Here is a 20,728-nt window from a genome sequence, read left to right on the forward strand (position 1 = left end):
TTGAGTTCCATAGTGAATTAAGGCTGGGCTTTGGGAGAGGTCCCGTGGAAGGGGACAGTGTTATCACGGGTGCTTTCTCAAATCGTCTGCACATGGTGCCACTAGACAGCACTTAGACTTTGAGTTGGGCTTAGGATTGATTTTAGATTTCTCTCAGATGGCGAACCTGCTCGTGGCCTCATTACGGTGAGATCTGACAGGTTTGTGGCCTCTGTTCCCTGAGGTTCACCCCTTTTGGGCTCAGCGGCTCGGGGAGGACCCTCAGGAAGGGGGTTTTAGGGCAAGCCCCTCGAGGGTAGTTGTACTGTTATGGGGACACATCAGCCCCTCTCAGAATGCAAACTTCTCATTTGGTGTTCCAGATTCTGCATTGGGTGCCCAGATACGGGAGTTACGGGTTTGAACAGGCTTCCCCATCTCTTTTATGAGATAGAATAGATGGTTTTCATATTCCAAGAATAAAGCTGTAAATATCACATAGTTCTTATTCTCAATCTTGAAAATAAAATTTTTCTAGGGGTTTTAAAAGATGTGTTTTGCATTATTTTTATCGGTTATGTTGTTATGAGAAAGGACCATGAAATTGAAATGGGCTGGTGAAGACTTCTGACAAGGGAGTGTTCAATCTACAGCATTCTTTTCTTTCTTTTTAAAAAAGATTTAATTAATTTATTTGACAGAGAAAGAGCGCATGAGCACAAGCAGGGGGAAGAGGGAGAGGGAGAAGCAGAGTCTGCTGAATTAAGAGCCTGACATGGGGCTCGATCCCAAGACCCTGGGACCATGACCTGAACCACAGGCAGATGCTTAACCAACTGAGCCTCTCAGGACCCTCTACAGCATTATATTCTGTCTCTGCCTGGAGCTCACGCGTATCATCCATAAACTCCCCCTCTGAAATTGTGTGTGTACACAGGTTTCAGCACTCCCACTTTCTATGTAAACCATGGAGAGAGGGTTGATATTTTTATTGTGTTTTTGGAAATGTGAGGCAATCTATTTCCTGTAGATGAGCAGCTTGTGTCTCCTAAGATAGTGTTTTTATCTTATTTTTCCTCTCTCTCTCTCTCTCTCTCTCTCTCTCTCTTTGAAAGTCTGCACAGAATGGACAACTAGAGAGAGGTTGAGTAGTTACAAGTGAATTGTTCTCATGTGTGGGGTAACCCATTCTACAGTGGAGTGCTGGTTGGGACAGGGCTATGTCTGCCTTCTGACCTTCTCTCCTGCACTCATGGACCTGACAGGCTGTTCCTGTCACTGCACTGTGCACACTGGCACCTTCCCAACCTTAGCTCATGCTGTTCCTACACCTAGAATAGTTTCTGCTATTCCTTTCCTTTTCCTGCCCAAACCCTATTACCTCCACTTGCAGAAATTTACCTCTAGTAATTATGTCTAACACAAATGTCACTTCTTCCAGGAAGTCCTCACTGCTCACTCCAGTTGGGAGTCTGTGACCTTGACCCATCCTTGATACTCCTTTATTACCTATTTTTTTCACCATTCTTAAAGCATTGAGAATACCCAGTGCTTGGAATTGTTATCATCAATCCATCTATCATCTATATCTGTTTCCTCTGTGTCTATCTGATGAGATCATAAATGCCATGGGCATAATGTGGTCCTGAAAAGAGAGATCCTTGATTTAAGGGTGGGGTGAGGACTGGGGCCTGCCTAATGGCAAGTGCTCATCTGAGGGATCTAGAGGGAGATGCTACTAGCTTAATCCAAGGCAAAAGCACCAGAGCCTACGGGGACCCTGGGGGACAGGCAGGCAGGACCCAGGGTCCGCAGGGCATGGGATGAACTGGGCTGGGGTTGGAAGCTACACTCAGACAGATGGGGAGAAGGGAGGCATGCCTGGGGTCAGGATGATTCAGGGTGTCCCCGGCAGGTGTCAGCATCAGTGGTTTTTCTTTTGGGGGCAGTTCAGAGCCCTTCATACCCAACCATGGTACCTCCTGCCCACGTGCCTGCCCTCTCAGCTGGCACCTAATGGCACAGCTCCGCTTGGGCTGAGTGAGGGCACTTGGGTCTTAGCTGAGGCTCAGTGTCCAGCTCTTAACCCTTACAGACAGCTGGGCTTTTGGGGAGCCCAGCTGTCCTACTTCTTCCCATAACTCTGTAGCCTCTAGCCCAATTCCTTGTAACCAATAGGAATGCAAGCAGTCCTAGTTTCATGATTGCATTTGTTGACTGGATGAGCACATTTGTTTCTGACGTGTGGCTTAGATTCTGTTAACCGTGACTGCTCATCCCCAGAACACCTAACCTTGCAGTTAGAACCCTCAGCCACCTTGTCAAGGAAGAAAGTTTTCATTCCCTTGCCTTCTCTCCTGTTTGTTTAGTTGTTCTTCTGTTTTTGCTCACAGTGATGATCCAGATTGGGTGAGGGATATAAATAAGAATAGGTGATGGTCCCTGACAGTCCCTGAACACCATCCAGCAAGCTTTATCCTCTCTTGGGGGGTCATCCCTGGGTCCCCTTTTGTGCGTCCCTCTCTGTGAACCTCTGCTCTGAGGTCCAGGGGAGGACAGATTGTATATATGCGTTTGGAGGGCTGCCCCTATTTGAAAGCTACTGGGCTAGAGAACCTCTAGAGCATTTTCTCTCCTCCCCCCTAGGCCATGTGAGGCTCTTCATAGGTTGTGGGTGGACCCTTTCTGCTCTTTTTGTATGAAGTGAAATGCATTTTGAAGGTCGATTTTGGCTTGTTGGGTAATGATAGGTGACGGTCTCTTCAGGACGGGCAGGGGGACTTTGGGACTTGTTTGGTTTCCTGACCTTGGGTTCCAATAGGAGCATCTTCTCTTCTTATGCTGGGTCAGGGCACATGTTCCCATACTGTTGCTGTTCTCTGCCCTCAAGTGGTGCCATGGTCCTTAGATTACCATACATTTCTGCACATCCTTGAAGCTCTTGGTCATGTGGACGTGTCTTTCCACACAGCAGTATTTTGAGTGTGTTATCCAAGTTACTTTTAATTAATCTCATTGTTTTAAACTAAGGGTGGTGAAAAGAATCACAGTCATAAGTTTGGCATAAAGTTTATGTGGCTTGTACTAGTTATAACTGACCATGATGGCATTCTCCTGCCTTTTTAATTGCTCCCTGTGCACGTTGGTTATTCGCAGTCATTTCCATCATTATAATTGAACTAGCCCACTAGTTCATTTGTTTGGAATAGGGGCGAGGACCTTATTTGTCTTATTCATTGCTTCAATGCCTGTCCTTAAGACTGTGTCTGGCATATGATAGGGACTCAATAAATATTCAGTGACAACATATATAATGAGTTGGCCATGAAGCATCCTCCTAGAGGGGATTGATGCTCTATTTCCAGTAATGCTTCTGTCTGTACCATGGGCTACGGTGAACCTTGCTTCATGCAGAGGATGCTGGCCAGGAAGGGCACTACTACTTTGCCACTGCCTTATAACAAGTGTCCTGGAATCAGGCATCCGTGTATGTGTGGGCAGAGAAGTTCTGAATCGAAATGAATTAAGAAGGCAGACTTCTTTTTCAGAACCTGGCCAGCTCCTGCCATGTGACATTGCTTCATGTAGAGAACACTCACAAAAAAGTGATCGCATGATCTTCATGATTGAGGTTTTCTGGGAAATGATGGCAGCATATATAAACTTGGCCTCTGATAGTAGCCAGTTGGAAATGTGTGGTTCAAACACCTGAACTGGAGTGAGAACATCTCACAAATGGAGAACATTCTAACGTCTGTATTCCATTTGCTGTTTCTCCCTTAAAATAATCTACCTTACGTTCAAGCTAATCAACACGCTCTTCACAGCTCTTCAGCACCCCAGCTTAATTGGCCTGAATTGTTGCTCTCAGTGTGAACAGTTTGCTGTATTCTCAAGGCTGGATTTGATGACATCTAATTATCCTCACGGCGCAGCCAGGCGAGATGAGACAGAGGGCGTGAACGGCTGCAGCCGGCTGCCATAAGCGGGCTGATTGCGTTTGCAATCATCCTCTGCTCCCCGGGCAGCATTTCCAGGGTGACTGTCTCCCAGGGCCCACCCAAGTGTCCTGAGATCCAGTGTGTTGTTGCACAGAAGCAAGGCAAACCCTGGCGTCTCAGCCCTTCTTCAATCAACTCTATTTTAGAAATACTGGTCTTCCACCTGCTGAGGCTCTGCAAGCATTTCAGTGCGACCGTTATTCTTTGCAGGGGGTCTTGCTTAACAAAACACCGGTTCTAATACACGGCAGCGTCTAGGTGGGAGCTTTGGGCAGTGCATTGTTTGTAGTGTATTATCTTCATAGGAGAACTACCCTTAAAATCGGATGAAATGTGTTCTGCAAACTTTTTTTTTTTTCTTATAAAGTGACAACTTGCTTTCTTTCATACAAAATGAGTAGGAAAATGTCGAAGAGAATGGAAGCTCACTCTAATAATGATGCTGGTCCTTTAGAGGCAGTACAACCTCTAAACTGTTTCATGATCATTATCAGCTAATTCCTAGAATTCCTTCTGCTGTAGGCCATTCTTATTGCTCCTGCCAGGAGGACATATAAGAAGGGTGGGTCAGGAGGTTAGACCATGGGTAAAGCCCTGTACATTCTATTCCGCTTCCATGTTGTATGTGTGTGACATGCTTGCTCCACTAGGAGGCCAGGCTTCTTTATTTTGGAGGATTTTAAGATGCATGACTCAGTGTTCTCTTTATTTACTTCTATTTGTAATCTGCTGCAATCTTCCTGTGTAACAAAAAATACAACGACATCCAAGGACTTTGGCACTACAAACACAATTGAACAAAACTGTGGCCAGAAACCCTCCCTTTGAAGATTTCCCACGACATGAAGATTAGGGATAGTGGTGCTGATAAAATGGGAGGATTTGGTTCATTTTAAAGTAATGTAGATGTTGGAATCATAGAGTCTCAGACCTAGCAATGAACTTGAGGCCCTTACGCCTGACCGATCGTGAACTTGTTCTGTAGCATTGGGAGGTTTGGTCCAGGGCAGACCCGTGGTGCCTGGAATACTGCAGCATGACCTGCTCAGTGCTCCCCTTTCTGTGGGGGCTTCACTTACTCTAAAACTCCCTAGACTCACCCCGGGGAGGAAGTTTTGTTTGTAGGAAGTAGAGGTGCAAGAAAGTTTGAAATATAATTTCCCTCGTCCTGCTGATATCTTTCCTTTTATTTAAAAATTTCCTTTCTGAGCCTTGGCCAAAGTTTTATTTCCTTATATTTTTCTCAGCTGTTTACGTGATTAGGTTTTTGTTTTTGTTTCTGTTCTACTTTTCTGCTCCCCCGCCACCGCCCCCCCCCCCCCCGGGCCTGTCCTGCACTGAAAAGCATGCTTTTCCCACATTGATATTGTGTCTCCAGGCTGTGATGTGCAGAGCCCCAGTGACTGAATAACAAAAAGCTAAACCTTTTTAAAGATTATAATTTAAAATCCACACCTGTATTTCTCCCTTGTTTCTGATTTTGTTTCCATTTCAGCACTTAGGAAATGAGGCGAGTCTCTGTATTCCAATCCAGTGACTGGATTCTGTTGGTGATGTGAGTGGCTCTGAGTCTGTGTGACTGACTCCTAGGATGTTCTTGGTGATGCTGAAAGGAAACAGCTCTCCTGTGTGAGGGAGTCATCATATCACTAGAGCCAATGATGTCACTAAACTCCTACCCCATGGCCACATGATGATGCTCAACTGTTACTTGAGTATTCCATGCCTGGTTAAGCTTGCCAGGCCAAGCATCTCCCACCTATGTTATCTTGGGCAGCCAATAAACTGTGGTTGACTTGTCTTCACATCAAGTGTAGTCAATGGACAGGGTGAATATGCATATTCCTTCCAGCTCTGAAATCCTGGAATTTTTATTGTTTCTCCTGCATGTTTCAGTTTTTCAAGTGAGATCTCGAGTCACTTATATAAGTTTGCATTCTTGCTTCAGCAAGCACATAGAGAGTGCCTACAAAGTGCTAGGACGTGCTGTCCAGAGATGGAAGATGCCCGCTGCACTTTCAAAGAACACAGTCCAGAAGAAGAGATAGGAACAAAAGTCACTCTGGAAGTGGGTGATACAGTCAGTCCTCAGAGAGCAGCGTGCAGTGGATGCTCTGGGTCTCACAGGGAGCTGGAGGGAAACCCATCCCAGGGGAGGTCATGCTAGAGGAGAATCTTGAAAGAGAAATACGATTTAACCCCATAGAGGGTAATATAGGGGTGGGAAGGATGGGCAAGACTCAAGGAGGGAGAGGATATATAAATGGGAGAAAACAGGTGAGGCGTGGTGTGCTGGGGACGTGTCCTGTGCATCAGGGTGAAGTGACCATTGGATGATGGCAGATGATGGGGCAGGGGGGTAGCCAGAACTTGGCCACTGTTGACTACACTCCTCAGCCGAGATAAATTGGTGTTAGGGTCATTTTGCAAGTGAAGACATTGAGACTAGGTAACATCAGAAGGGCATGTAAGTAGTAAATATAAAAGCAAAATTTGAACTTGGGTCATTGTGAGACCAAACCTCAAGTTCTTTCCTCCCTCTCCGCCACTCCCTCTGATGGGGGCACCGAAACACCCCTTCACCCCCTGGCCCCACTGCCTTGCTGGAGAGTGTAGGTTTCATCCTAGAGGTGATGGGGTTGAGCTCGGAAGGATTTCAGGGAGGATGGCAACACGATTGGGTAGGGAGGCTAACAACTGGTCTGGGTCAGCTGGTCCCTCATGCTGGGTGGACTCCATCCCACACTGCCCTGGAACAGCATGAGGGGCGTCTGGAGTTCCACAGACCTGATCCTCTGTCTCCCATCCATCGGTAGCCTTTCTTGCAACACTGGACCTAAGTGTCTTTGCAAACCTATGAGGATTAAAGACAATCCAAAGTAAAAAAAAAAAAAATACTATCAACTTGTGATTATTGAAACTTTACTGCATGCCTTTGCCGAGCATCACATTGTTCAATCCTAACAATGCTGTGAGGCAGAAATGATTAGCATCCCTAGTGTACAGACGTGGACTTGCCTTAGGCCACACAGTTTGTAAATGGTGGAGCTGGGAATACACTCCCATCAGAGTGTTTAACTTCTCAGCCTATTGCTTTCTAGAAGAAGCATCGTGCCTGGTGCATGGTGGGGAGTCAGAGCTTTTATCAGTATGATGATAGTTCTTTATTATATTAACTATTATGCAGTCGGGTCTGGGAGCCAGGCAGGAGCAGAAGGAAGATGATGGAACCCAGGCTAGCAGCCTCGGGACTCCCAGCCAAGACCTTTTCTCCTTCCCTGGGCTCTCGTCCACCCAGGTGGGTGCACGGGAACTGTTTTTCCCCACCACATACAGCTCTCAAAGGCTCTCACAGGCCTTTGGAGCAGATTTAGGATGTGCCTGTGCTATACCACCTCACTGGAGCCACTTTTTTTTGTCAGTGAGATGCCCTGAGTGAGGGCCATGTGCTGGAGGAACGTCCCCTCTGCTTCCAGGTGGGTGTGGACTCCTCAGGAGTAGATTCTCCCCATTTGCCATCCACATGGGATCTGAGAACCTGTACCATCCTTTCCCAAGGGGGAAGGCAGTGAGCCCCACCCTGCACCCTGCTCCCACTTCTAGGGACCCTTGGCTCCCAATTCCATCTTTCCAGCCAGACCCTGCCTGGCCTTGCATATTAATTTCTGGGGAGAGGAGCGTGGAAGAGAGTTTGCTTTGGAGAAAATGTTCACTGATCTCTGCATTCGTGGGATTGGACTTCAGGCCTGGCAGTCTTCTACCCCAGAACTCATGGGGCCAGGCTCCTTCTTGATTTTAACTGAAGGATTTCAAGACATTTGCATCTAAATTCATATTTCCCGTGGTCCAAAAACAAAACAAACCGAAACCAAACCCTGACCTTGTGTTCATTCCAAGAGAGGGTGTGGACCTTGTATGTTTATTTCATAGGTACTGTAATCCTGTAGACAACGCCAGAAAGTTTTCTCTGAAACTTAAGATATCTGCATTGTGTATCCTTTTTAGGGATACTTAAGGGCATCTTTCCTTGGAATATGTAGCTTAGCTTTGCAGAAGAGAACCACATTTTCCCTGGCCTTCCCGGGGCTATTACATGTCATTTCTGTATTTTCAGGGGTTCTTTCATTACATGGGTGCTTTAAAAATAGCACACGTGTACCTGGATGGGCTTAAATCTGCTGGGCTCAGGGCAACCCCTCCCCTGCCTGGGAGTCTGCATTCTGAGCATCCAGGTGGAGATGTCTTCGTGTGGTTGGTTCATCAGCAGCAACCGTGCCACCTGTTTAACTTCCATAAATTAAGGATGTGTGCTTTGTGAGTGTGAGAAGAGTGGCTACTCGTTTCTTATGGATTTACACGATAACCTACATCTGTTTGCCATAGTAGCTCTGCAGTGGTTTGTGTAAGAGAATGGACTTGCTGTCTGCAGAAGTCTGTCTCGGATGGTAAAGATGTTTACAAACACAGCCTGCCTCATCCGATTACCAGCCATTTCTGCAAAGTTAGAGGGAATCTAAGATTGCTCATTTCAGTTTTATTCTTGCTCTTCTCAAGGAGGAATATTTAGAGTTGAAATTTTTAGAAAATGAAAACGTTGCTACAGACTTAAATCGTAACGTTAACCTGATACATGGACCACACTCATGTGTAACTGCTTTCTTTGTAAAAGTGGCCACAGCATAAAGCTGCACCAAGGAAGATCCCCTGACAGGAAGTGTGGGTTTTGAAATTTGCAAGAAAAACCTGGGCAAGGTTTTAAAAATACCTTCCCTTCCCCTGCCTCTTTCAGTTGTTCTCATCCAACGGTTAAAAAACATATAACATTATTCTTGTTTCTTAGACTTTCTAAATTTTAATAGCATTTTCAGGATAAATCTTATTATGGCATTCCAGTGTTGGTGCCATTGGGATTTTGAGATGAGGGGTGGTGGTTATTCTTATGGAGAGGGCTGAATTTGGTAAGATTAGAGCCCAAAGCCCGGCCTGGCTAAGCCAGACCCCACCGACACACAACAATACTTTGCGTTGTTAAGGCAGTGTGTATTTCTAAGCATTGTCACAGACAGTTTTTCTTCAGTCCTTACAACACCCAGTGAAGTTGACAGAGGCGATATTTCTGTTTCTGTATGTACCGAATCCCTGGCTCAAAGAGTCCGGATTGCTTGCTTCAGCTTCCCAGGCTGGTAAGTCACAAAACTTGGATACACCGGTGCTCTTTCCACATTCATTCAATGAACATGTATGGAGCATTTTGTGTGCTGAGAACTATGCCTGTAAACAAAGTGTCTTATAAAATAAATAAGCCATAGGGATGAAAAGTAGAGCATAGGGAATACAGTCAGTAATATTGTACTAACATTGTATGGTGCCAGATGGTGACTGCACAGACCGTGGTGAGTGTTGTGTAATGTATAGAACTGTCTAATCACCATGTTGCACACCTGAAACTAATATAGCATCGTATGTCAACTATACCTCAGTAATTAAAAAAGGAAGAAAATGGGTCTAAAATTGGACCTGGATCTTATAGTCTAGTGAGACATGTAGATGGTGAGCAAGTAAGCCAATACTATGCCAGATTGTGAGGAAGGAAGCTCACTGGGCATCGAGAGGGAGAAAGATATTTGGGTGAGGGGTGGGAAACACACTTCGGATATTCAGTGGGAAAGGCCTGAGGCCCACAGCGGGGAAAGGGGCTGGGCAAGGTGTGGCTGGAGTGGCTAGAGCTAGCAGAGATGACCTGGGTGCTGGCAGGGGACATGTATGCAGTGGATGGATCTGGAAGATGGGTCTCTACTGATCAGTGGGATCGGATGTCAGCAGGAGTCAAAGAATGGGAGGCATTAGGCTGCCCTAGGTTTCTGGATGGAGAAACAGTGGGTGTGCCGTGAACTGAGGTGAAGATGTGAATGGGAGGAGAGGAAATATCTTTTTTGGCCATTGCGTGGGGGGAGGGGTTAGGAGATGAAGATTTATGACGGTTTCAGAAATTACTTTCAGAGTTTACGTGATCATTGTTCATTCAGTTTTCCAATCCTGTTTTAATGCTTGAATTTGAATTAGGAAAATTACTTGGGTAATTTTATCCATGTACTACTTTTTTAATAAAGATTCATGTGTTTATTTATTTATGACAGAGAGAGAGAGAGAGAGAGACCGGCAGAGGGAGAAGCAGGCTCCATGCAGGGAGCCTGACGTGGGACTCGATCCTGGATCTCCAGGATCACACCCTGGGCTGAAGGCGGTGCTAAACCGCTGGGCCACCAGGGCTGTCCTTATCCATGAACTACTAAGTGAGCATGTGTTCTATCTCTGGATGTGTGTCACTATTCAGGGAGCTGGGGTCTGTGGGTAATAAGGAAGCAGCAGGTGCAACCCTTGGCCTTTAAAAGCTTTTAATCTAATTAGGAAGGCAAGGTGTATCTATACAAAACCAAGTGATTGCTGCTTGTAACTATTGAGAAAATTCTAAAGGCAACATATAATCACGTGCATAATGTAACATGAATTATATATAAAACGTTGCAAGAACACACACAGAGGACAGTTTCAGGCACATTCATTAGGTCAAGAAAGAAGAATCTCTAGAAGAAGTTAAATCATGAGTTGGACACTGAGAAGCAAATGTATTAGAAATAACAAGAGAAAAAAAAGAAATAACGAGATATCTCAGATGACATATTACAGATTTTAAAAAAGTGCTTCCTCAGTACCGTGACCAGCTAAAAAATGTTTAACCCAATACCTAAGTAGTTTACATGTAGGAATAAATTTTAAGGAAATGTGCAGTACCCATAGTGGGGAAAAAGTAGAAGACTGAGAAATGCAAAAGCTTATTGGAATAAATGGAGGATTATGTTAAATATCTACATAGAAAATTCAATGTAGTAAAGATGTCTGTCCTTCCCAAAATTAGTTTATAAATTTGATATAATTCTGGCTGAATATAGCATGATTTTTGGGGAGGAATTTTCAAAATAGCTCTTGAGTTCATCTGAAAGAAAAAAAGTATGTGTTTATTTGGAAAAACTCTGAAAAGTAAGTAATGAGAGGTAGAAGGATGGGGGCATTTTTATTTGTAAGTAATTAAATTGTTAATCTAATAATAAAGCTGTGTGTGGTTAGAAGTTAATGACGCAGAATAAGACCTAAGAATATATAAGAATTTAATGTATACAAATGCATATGAGTTTATGAGAAACTTTATATCAAATCTAGATAGATTGATATTATTTATTTTTCATTTTTTTATTTATCTGGTAGAAGGAGAGGGAGAGGAAGAGAGAGAGAGAGAGAGAGAGAGAGAGAGAAAGCGAGCATGAGCAGGGGGAGCAGTAGGGAGAGGGAGAAGCAGGCTCCCTGAGGAGCAGGGAACCTGATGTGGGGCTCAATCCCAGGACATGGCCTGAGCTGAAGGCAGACGTTTAACAGACTGAGCCACTCCGGCGCCCCTAGATTGATATTTATATTTAAATAGGTGGACATGTAAAAGCAGTAAAAAAAAAAAGTCAGTGACTATATAAAATTGGGTGAAGAAGGCACTCACAAGCATCACGTGAAAGCCAGGAAAGTTTGGTAGATTCCCCTACAGAAATTTAAAATTTGGGTCAAAACAAACCATCTTAAATTTAAAGACCACAAAGATGGAAATATATTTGCAAGGTACTTATTAGACAAAAGATTAATACAGAACAAAAGATAAAAATATTGACTCAATAGAAAGACAGGTTTAAGAATATGTATGGATAACTCACAAAAATGAAATATAAATGATAAACATAGCAGAAACTGGTTAACCTCATTAACTTCCTTATCTTTATATAAATGAGTGTAACTTTTTCTGAGCAGTTCGGCAATGTAAATAAGTTCTTTAACAAAACAGTTCAGCAATGTAAATAAGTTCTTAAAAAAATAATAAAAGCATCTCCTTGACCCTAATGTCCTATTCCAGGAATTTACCCTTGGAAAATAATTTGATAAGTGAGCAAAGAGATATAGACAAGGCTTTTCACTAAAGTATTGCTTATAATAGTAAAAATGCCCAAACAGTCCAAATGCCTGGCCTGCATTTAAGTAACAAGTTCCAGAGCATTATAGACAGTGTGACCCCCTTCTTGGTTTCTTCTACCTTTCCAAATGTGTTTTTGCCTGGCACCTGCCTCAATTCTGCAGCCCCCAGCATAGTACCTGCACCGGGCAGGACTCTCTAAGTGTTGTTGGAGCAAACCCTGCTTTGGCCAGCCAGGCCTTTCAGTGCTGGGTATGGAGTATAGCCCGCTCCTTGAAATCATGTTTATGCAGCTGGCATGCCAGCAGCACCCTGCCTCTCCTCTCCTCCCTGGACCCTTCCCTGTCTTATCACCTGCAACGATGGCTGGCTCCCCCACAGTCTTTTGGCAATTTGTCTGAACCTACCTTGCTCAGGGTGAGGCAGAAATCAGGGATTTGTGAGGTCAATAGATCCAGAGTGGTTGAAGCTGGGGGAAGGTGGTGAGGAGACGGTCAAGAGGAGGCAGGAGCCAGGGGATAGGGAAGGGGGCAGGGAATCCTCTGAGGGTGTGTCCTGAGTGTCAGAGCCATTACCAGCCATGGTCCTGGTCATTCCTGGTGAGGATGCCACTCCTTCACTGGGGGCACTTTTGATTGACAGTATCCCCATCAATACCCTATCCTGCAGTGACACATTCAGCGCTGTGTGCCCACCCTGCAGGAGGGACATGTGAATGAAAAGAGGAAAGGTCCACAGAAGGTGGACCTCTTCACCTCTTCTCATGAGGTTTTAGCTTGTGGTGAGGACAAAGCCCATATTTGCAGCTTTTTCTGTATTCTTTGAGTCAAGGACAGGAAGCACATTTATCCTCTGTTCCCCCACAGCGCCTGGCTTACTGCTTTGCATACAGTGGGTATTCACTAAAAATTTATGGAGTAGTTGATTGGACTAGGTTAGTGTCCCTGGAAATGGGAAGAAAGAAGATGAATTGAGAGACTTTGCGAGTGAAAGACTAGGGTGTGATGAATACATTTATAATGAGATCATATAGGTTTCCTCTTTTACTTTTTAAAATCAGCTTCTACGAATGTGCTGAATGTGAATTTATACATTAAGATTTAATTGGTTAAACTGAGAAATCAAAGGTTTGCAGTAACCTGGGAGTCCCCAGGACTCGGGCCCTCATCTGGCTCAAGTCTGGTAACGAGGCGCTTTATGGACGTGTGGCCTTGGCTGTCACCCCATTAACAGCTCTGACTCTATAAACTGGCAGCTAAAAGGTTGCTGGATGGACGGGGGATATGCTGAGAGTGATTGTAATGATAGGGTCTCTAAATGGCTAGCATTTAAATTGTAATCCTGAGGATTAATTATTTTGATTATCGAATTATCTCTTGTGCTGATTTGCCATTTTCAGAAGTGCTCAGAGCTCACCCACTTGAGTGAGCACAGAGGCGCCCTGGTTTCAGCACTGGGGCTGGTCAGGAAAGCCGGAGCTCTCCTCCCTGCCAGGACCACCTTCCCCTTAATCCTGACACTGGCTGTGACTGCGCATCAGGCTGGGTGTCACCTCACCCCATACCACAGCCCTCTAGGCAGGTACCATTATTACCTCCACTTCACAGGGGAAAAAACCCAGCCCCTGGCTCACCTCCTCGCCCACCACCTTCATCTAAACCACCAGCACCTCTGTCCCAAATGCAGGTGCCCCCACATCCACTGTGGGGCCAGGCAGATTCTTCCCACATCAAGCCCCATCTGTCACCTCCCTGCTCAGAACTAGCGGTGGCTATTCAAGAGAGGTGCTGGGTCCCTCCTGGGCCACCCCTGCAGCCTCCCGCTGCCCCCACTCTGACCTCCAGCCACCCTGTCTGTCTTGTGTTTCAGAAACCTTGGGGATTCACTGCCCATCCTGCCTGTCCCCTGCTTTCCCTTCCCAGGGAGGCACAGCCAGTTCTGGAATTGGGGGAATGGGCCTTGGGGGCAGATTCTGCTCTTTGCTGAGTGGGGCAGCTGACACATAAAAATAAGGACTGTCCTTTCTCCATTGTCCTAGGGTGTCATCTGCAAGAGAACAGGGACTTTACCCGGTTCACTGCAGTATTCCCAGTAGCTGGAGCAGCCCTAACATCACAGACAGACACTCAGCAAGTAAATTAAGTGGATGAAGAATGAGGAAAGCAGGTGAGAAGCTTAGGAGTCGGGAGTCAGGATTGATGTATTTTAGCCCAAATAGGTGTGAAAAGGCCTGTGGGGGGAGGCCTTGCACAGATCTATATGGATTAGGGGAATGCTCTGGGTAAGACATTCCAGGCACGGTGCTTTGGAAGAGCAAAGGCCTAGCTAAGAAGGCAGTGGGAAGGCAGCAGTGGGGGTGATGGGTGTGTGTGTGTGTGTGTGTGTATGTGTGTGTGTGTGTGTGTGTGTGTGTGTGTGTGAAAGGACATAAGGATCTTATGGCAGGAGACGGTCCTGTGGGTGAGAGGTACAGTTTGGGATTTTATTCTGAGTGGGATGGGAAGCTGTGAGAGGATTTTAAGCAGAGGAGTTACCTAGCAGGCTTTAAAGGTCCTCCCCTCCCCCTGCACTTGTAAAGGGCAGGAGCAGGAGACTGACTGAGGTACTACTGCACTAGTCCAGGCAAAGATGGCAGTTCTTGGACCAGACCCTACTGGGGAGGTGCAGAGGGGATCAGATTTGAGATGTGGTTTGAGGTAGAGCTAACCGGCTCTGATGAGGGACTGGATGTGGAGGAAGGAGTCAAGGAGCACTGACTGATCACTGCAGTCTTTCACCTGGAAACAAGCCTTTGTAGAGAAGGTGCTCAGCCCCCTGTGCCCTGAGCCCCCCGGTTGGGGCCGCTTCCTTGGTTTTACCCTCTGAAGGAAACATTCCTTTCCTTGGGGTGCTTATTGCAGGGTTTGCTCATCCATTAATTAGTGCGACTGCTTGATTAAGCCCCTCTCACTAGACCGAGCTCAGCAGAGCCAAGCCTCCTCCACCACTGCTGCCACCTCCTCCTCCTCCTCCTTCTGTCCTCTTCTTCTCCTCTTCCTTCCCTCCCCTCCTCCTCCTCCCTCCTCTCCTTCCTCCTCTCCCTTTCTCTTTTCCTCTTCCTCTTTCTTCTCTTCCTCTTGCTCCTCTTCCTCTCCTTTTCCTCACCTCCCTCCTCCTCCCCATGGCCCAGCTTTATCTCTAGTGCCCAGTGCAGCATTGGGCACATAGTAGGAATACAACATATGCCTGAATGAACAAACAAATTAATGAAACCAAGAGAGATTAGGAATGTAAGCCAAGTCACATGGCTGGTAAGTGACTTGTGACCACACTCTTCATCCAAGGAGCTCTCCTCCCTCCCTATCATGCTTCAGGGGCAGCAGGAGCAGTGGGACACCCACATCCCACAGATACTCTGTCCTCTGCTCCCTGTTCTCTCCTAGCTCTCCCTCTAGCTCCCCTCCTCCCTCCCTCTCTGTGTGCCCCCCCTCTACCACCACACACACACACACACACACACGTTATTTCTGGAATCATGAAAACCTTCTGAGGGCAGTGTTTGTATTCCTTGAGGCATGTGATTGCTCTCTGCTTTTAGGAAATCTGCCATATGTGCTGTGTGCCCTGTCTGGGCTGTAGCCTAAATGAGACCTTCCAGCTGGGTTTGGGTTTCAGACACATTCGCGCATCCTTCGATCCCCTTTGCTCCGGTAGAGACAGGAACGGGCCTCCCTGAAGGCTCCATACACGGGCCTCTCCCCTTTCTCCTCCGAGGGCAGAACAAGTGGCGCTGTGGGAGACGTGAATGCCCATTGTCAGTGGAGGGTTCCACGGCAGATGACAAGCAGGAAGGGAGCTCATTGTTAGGGTGCTGAGTCACATGGCCTTGCAGCAGAGATCGTGCAGGGGGAGGCAGGAGGTGGGCACCATGGCCCTGTGGTCAGACCATAACTGCAGCCGCCCCTGGAGCAAGAGGACAGTCTGAGCCCTGCTGGGACCTGCTCAGGGCCAAGAGACAATGGAATCGGGCTTGTGAGCCTGGGTGTGTGTGGGGGCTCCGTGGTGGCCAGTGCAATGTGAAGAGGGGCATTGCTCCACATGCCGTCCTGCTTCCATTCTCTTCTGGCAGCTGATGGCTTCAAAAATCCCTGAAGCCAAACCCATGCCCATCAGCGTGTTTACAGAGGAAGGCAGTCAACAGTATGAGAGGCCTCTGAACCTGTGGATCCACGGCTGTGGGGATGGCTCGGGAGAGCTTGAGCTGTGAATGTGACCTGGAGCCAGAGGACACCATCGGGAGGTGTCCATGTGCACGTGGCTCTGGACATTCACGGCCTTCTGTCAGGGCACCTAGCTTCCAGCTTAGTGATATTGTCCCGTGGGCCTTGGGCATTTGGGGTGCAGAAGCCTCTCCCAGGAGGCGGCCATGTGGTATCACCATCTCAGCTGGGCAGTAGACCAGCACACACATGATACACCCATGTCTTCAAGCTGGTGACTTTTGCAAGCCGTCCTTGTCCATGGTTACTGTACCTCTCTGTGACTTCAGTGGCTCCCCTTACTCAGCCAACTGTAGCAACCCACTTAGATGTCAAAGCTTTATGTCCCAAAGAGCATGGGTTTGAGGAGTGTTTCACATGGCTTTGCATGCCCTTGTTTGTAAAGGAGTGTGGCCCCCCAGAGGAGCCCTGCAGGGTCCTGGCTTAGCCACTGATTCTTGGTTGGCCTTCTTGGTTGGCATTTATTTCTTTGGCTGCTTTAGCTTTACAACAAGTGGGTTGGACTTGATCCTCTCTAAAGTACTGTAAAGTCCCTAAAGTTTTGAAAGGTTGAGGTCAGAGGGAGGTCACTCTAAGGCCATTTGGCTGTGGAGTGCTGGCCCTGCCTGCGAGGAGCTGTGTGATGCAAGGGAGGTGGGAAGGTGCCGGTCTTGGATGTCGACCCTGCCCTTGGCCTCTCCTAGACCCTCCCTGGGGACTCTGCAAGTCTAGACATCCTGATGGCAAAGACAATGATGATCGGGATGTGCTCTCTCATCTGAATCTCAGTCTGGAGGGGTAGGCAGGGCATTTGTTGTTACTTGCACTGGGAAGATGGTAACCTGGGGTTGAGAGGGGACAGCCAGGAAATGCATGGACCAGACTCCAGGGCTCCTGGCACACCTTCCGTATCCGTGCAAGAGATGAAAGACTGGAGGCAGATCTTTATAAAGAGGAACATAACTTTTCTTGTAGATTATGGCCCTTTTGAGGACATCCATTTTCATAAAATCTTTCATTCCAGGGCAGTTCACTTTGTTTCATTAAGGCAGTTTAGAAGGAAATAACTCTTTAAAAATCTAATAAATTCAAAGAGAGAAAATGTTAAATTGCATTCTGTAGGCTCTAAGGTCTCAAATCCATTTCATTTCCTGAATGCATAATCTCAAATCCGTTTCATATCCTGAATACATATTCTACATTTAACAATCCCAGAGACAGCCAAACCAATAGGCAAGTGATAAAACGCTCATCGGCAACCTGAATGTTTCTTCTTGTCTTTTTGGCCATAAACAGACTGCATTTTCCTGCCTCATGTTTCTCTAGAAATGACATGACTTGGAATTGGGATCCTAGCCTTTTGTTACAGCTATTATGCTATTACGTGGGGCTAGGGCCTCCTAGAGTACCTCTACAGGTTTGTTTTTCGTTCCTTTTAACATAGATCAAGAAAAGCATACCCCAAGAGTTTGGAAACCCCTCCTCTCAAAGCTTCCATTTGTAGATTCCTTGCCAAGCGCTGAAGACATGCAAACTTCCATACTTTGGAGCATTTAAATAAGCTCTAATTTTGTTGTCTTATAGAACTATGAGGTTTTTTTTTTTTTTAAAGCAGTCCAAAATTAGAATGGAATACAAGCCTTCTTTACTTCCTGTTTCATTCACTTAACCAGCGTTTATGGTGTACACGCACTGAGGTGTTTATGGGGAGGAACTCATAGTGGGTGTGTGCTCTGAGGGGACACAAGATTTTATCAGGAAGAGGAAGCAGAAGAAAATGGCAGTAATAAAGGTATAGAAGGAGGACTTTGCAAAGCATTTGGGGGAAATGTTGAGAGGTCTGTATTACCTTAATTATGTGAGCAGTACTGGAAAGCACATGGGGCATAAGAAAAGCCAAGGAGCCTGTGCCTTACCTGCAGGGGAGGGGTAGTTGGAGGTTTTTCAGCAGGGGAATAACAACCAACGTGGGCATTAGCGAGAGAAATATGGTTCCAAAGCCTGAACTTTGCCCAGGCTATGAGTTCTCTGCTGCCAGGCCCAGGCCCAAGGGAGAAGGAAAGGGGTCTATGGTGACACCAGGGTGCAGGGCTTTAGCTGAACCAGCCGAAAGGGATTGCTAGGGTCAAAGAAACAGGGATGTGGTTGAGAAGAGACAAGATAATGACCAGAAATGTTGGCAAATGTTGGATCCAAAGAGAGTGGGTCAGGATGGTGAGCAGCAAGGCAGGGCTGACGAGGTAGGGGAGGAGGTTGAAGGTGCAGCAGAAGCAGGTCAGGTCAAGGTGCAGATGCGAGGTTGCAGACATCAGTGTGTGCACTAAATGCTGAGCCTCCTAGGACAGGGACCGCACCTGCAAGGGCTCTGAATAGCTAGCCCCTGCCCTTGTGAGTGCTCAGCATGTGGGGTTGTGTGGAGCTCTCCTCTATTTCCATACCTGGAGTGTCCGTGGTGGTGCAGGCAGCATGTAGGCTGGACAGGGAGCACTTCTCTGGATGCTGTCCTTAAGCAGAGTCCGCATTTGTGTCTTAGTCCATGTGGGCTGATATAACAAAATTACGATAGGCTGGGGTGGGGATGGGGGCTTACAAACAACAGAAATTTTTTTCATGGTTTGGAGGCAGGAAGTCCAAGTTCAAGGCCATAGCAGATTAGTGTCTGGCCGGTGCCCACCTCCTGGTTCATAGACACTATCTATCCACTCTGTCCTCACATGGCAGAAGCAGAAGGAACTCTGGGGTCCCTTATATGAGAGCAATAATCTCATTCCTGAGGCTCTGTCTTCACCACCTCCAAATACCAGCAAACTGAAAGTTAGGTTTCAACACCTGAACTTTGAAGGTAGAAAGACATGCTTTCTATAGCATGTTAGGTGATGAGTGGGCCTATGGATTGTTAAGCTAGCTGAACTGGATTGTAAACTTTTCTGAAAAATAGCACTCTATAATTTTAAAACAGTATTTTTACTAGGGAAAAGCAAAAGAGCTTTCAACATAAAATATTGACAGAAGAGAAGCCTGGATTCTTGCTATTCATAATGACCCATGTCTTTAAAAATAAATCTAATTATTACAAGCTAAAATTGTATGTATTTTTTATTCTAAATACCAAAATATGTCTTGAATTAAATTTAAAATGCTCAGATCCTCAACAATCATTTTTGTAGACCTTTCTAGTAAGTCACCATTTTGTGCGTAGCTGCTGGGTGTGGAACTCTAGAATGAACTAGGTAGGAGCTGATGTTTCTTTTCAGTGCTTGTTTTTTTTTTTTTTTTTTCAATTTTATTTATTCATGAGAGACACAAAGAGAGAGGCAGACATAGGTAGAGGGAGAAGCAGAGAAGCAAGCTCCTCATGGAGAGTCTGATGTGGGATTTGATCCCCGGACCCGGGATCATGCCTTGGGCCGAAGGCAGATGCTCAACCACTGAGCCACCCAGGGGTCCCTTCAGTGCTTGTTTTAGAGGAAGGATCAGAGAACTTTTAAAAATGTTTTGCTTAGGTTGAGCTCTAAGTTTGCATTATTGTTGTAAACTTTCTCTAGTAAATCCACAAAGCAATGTTTAAATGAAGACATCTTAATTTGAGTATGGTGGATGGATATGTAATAGAGGTCTATTGAGTGTTTTAATATGAGATGTTTTAAGAACAGATTACATTTATCAGCATTTTTCAGCGAGCTTGCATGAACTCAGCAAATAAAATAACGAACATTCTTATTATTAACATCTATAACATTCTTATGCAAGTAAAGGCCCCACTTTGAGAAGACAAAACAAGCGTGGGGCTTTCTTCTTGCCATTTTGACGGCTCCCCACCAGCCAAGCAGCGTGTGGGTGGAGAATGTTTTAGACATTCCTCCTCACAGCAGGGAGCGTTTATGAAAGGGAAGACTCCACAAAGATCGCCCTGATGCCTGCTGAGATCCAAGCAGTGTGTGGTGAGGGACAATGCGGGACAGCTTCAGTAAGAAGGCAGGAGCAAACAGTTCGACCAGGCCAGAGATAAGGACACATGAGAAAGCATTTGCGGTCTTCTTGTACATTTACATACATTGTACCAGTTCCACATCTTGCATGGCTACACCTTTCATGTTCTCCTGGTAAAGCCGACTCCTCCTCCTGCCATATTCTTTCTTAGTGCCAAGAATCACCTTCTGGGACTTCCCGGGACTCCAGCTCTATCTCCCCAGTGTAGTTGGGAGGGAAGAAAGGTCGAGTCAAGCACAGTGACTATGCTGGCTCACCTAAGGCTGTGTCTAGGACATACGTAGGTAGGCCTTGTGTGGTTCATATGGTACGTGGGTGCGGGAGTTCAATCAAGGGCTGGTTGTCTCCCACACTGGAAGGTAAGTCACCCCTCCCCATGCTCTTAAGGTTGAATTATGTCCCCCTACCCCTCCAAAAAAGATACATTGTAGTCCTAACTCTCAGAACACGATCGTATTTGGCAATAGGGTTTTCATAGAGATAATAAAGTGAAAATGGGGACAGTAGCATGG

At 46.1% G+C, this 20,728-nt stretch overlaps 1 protein-coding gene across 5 annotated transcripts in view; it reads left to right on the plus strand.

The window, feature by feature from the left end:
• Positions 1–20,728, plus strand: part of ZDHHC14 (zDHHC palmitoyltransferase 14) — a 273,583-nt gene that overhangs the window by 94,309 nt on the left and 158,546 nt on the right. Inside the window, exon 1 of one of the 5 annotated variants that reach the window (XM_072829004.1) lies at positions 14,120–14,154. The exons of the other annotated variants lie outside the window; for them this stretch is intronic. Coding sequence (XP_072685105.1) covers positions 14,135–14,154 — 20 coding nt within the window. The 5' untranslated portion in view covers positions 14,120–14,134. Of the gene's footprint in view, positions 1–14,119; positions 14,155–20,728 lie in introns of those variants that run through there. 5 annotated transcript variants of the gene reach the window in all.

This window comes from Canis lupus, chromosome 1 (assembly GCF_048164855.1).
Source record: "Canis lupus baileyi chromosome 1, mCanLup2.hap1, whole genome shotgun sequence".
NCBI lineage: Eukaryota > Metazoa > Chordata > Mammalia > Carnivora > Canidae > Canis > Canis lupus.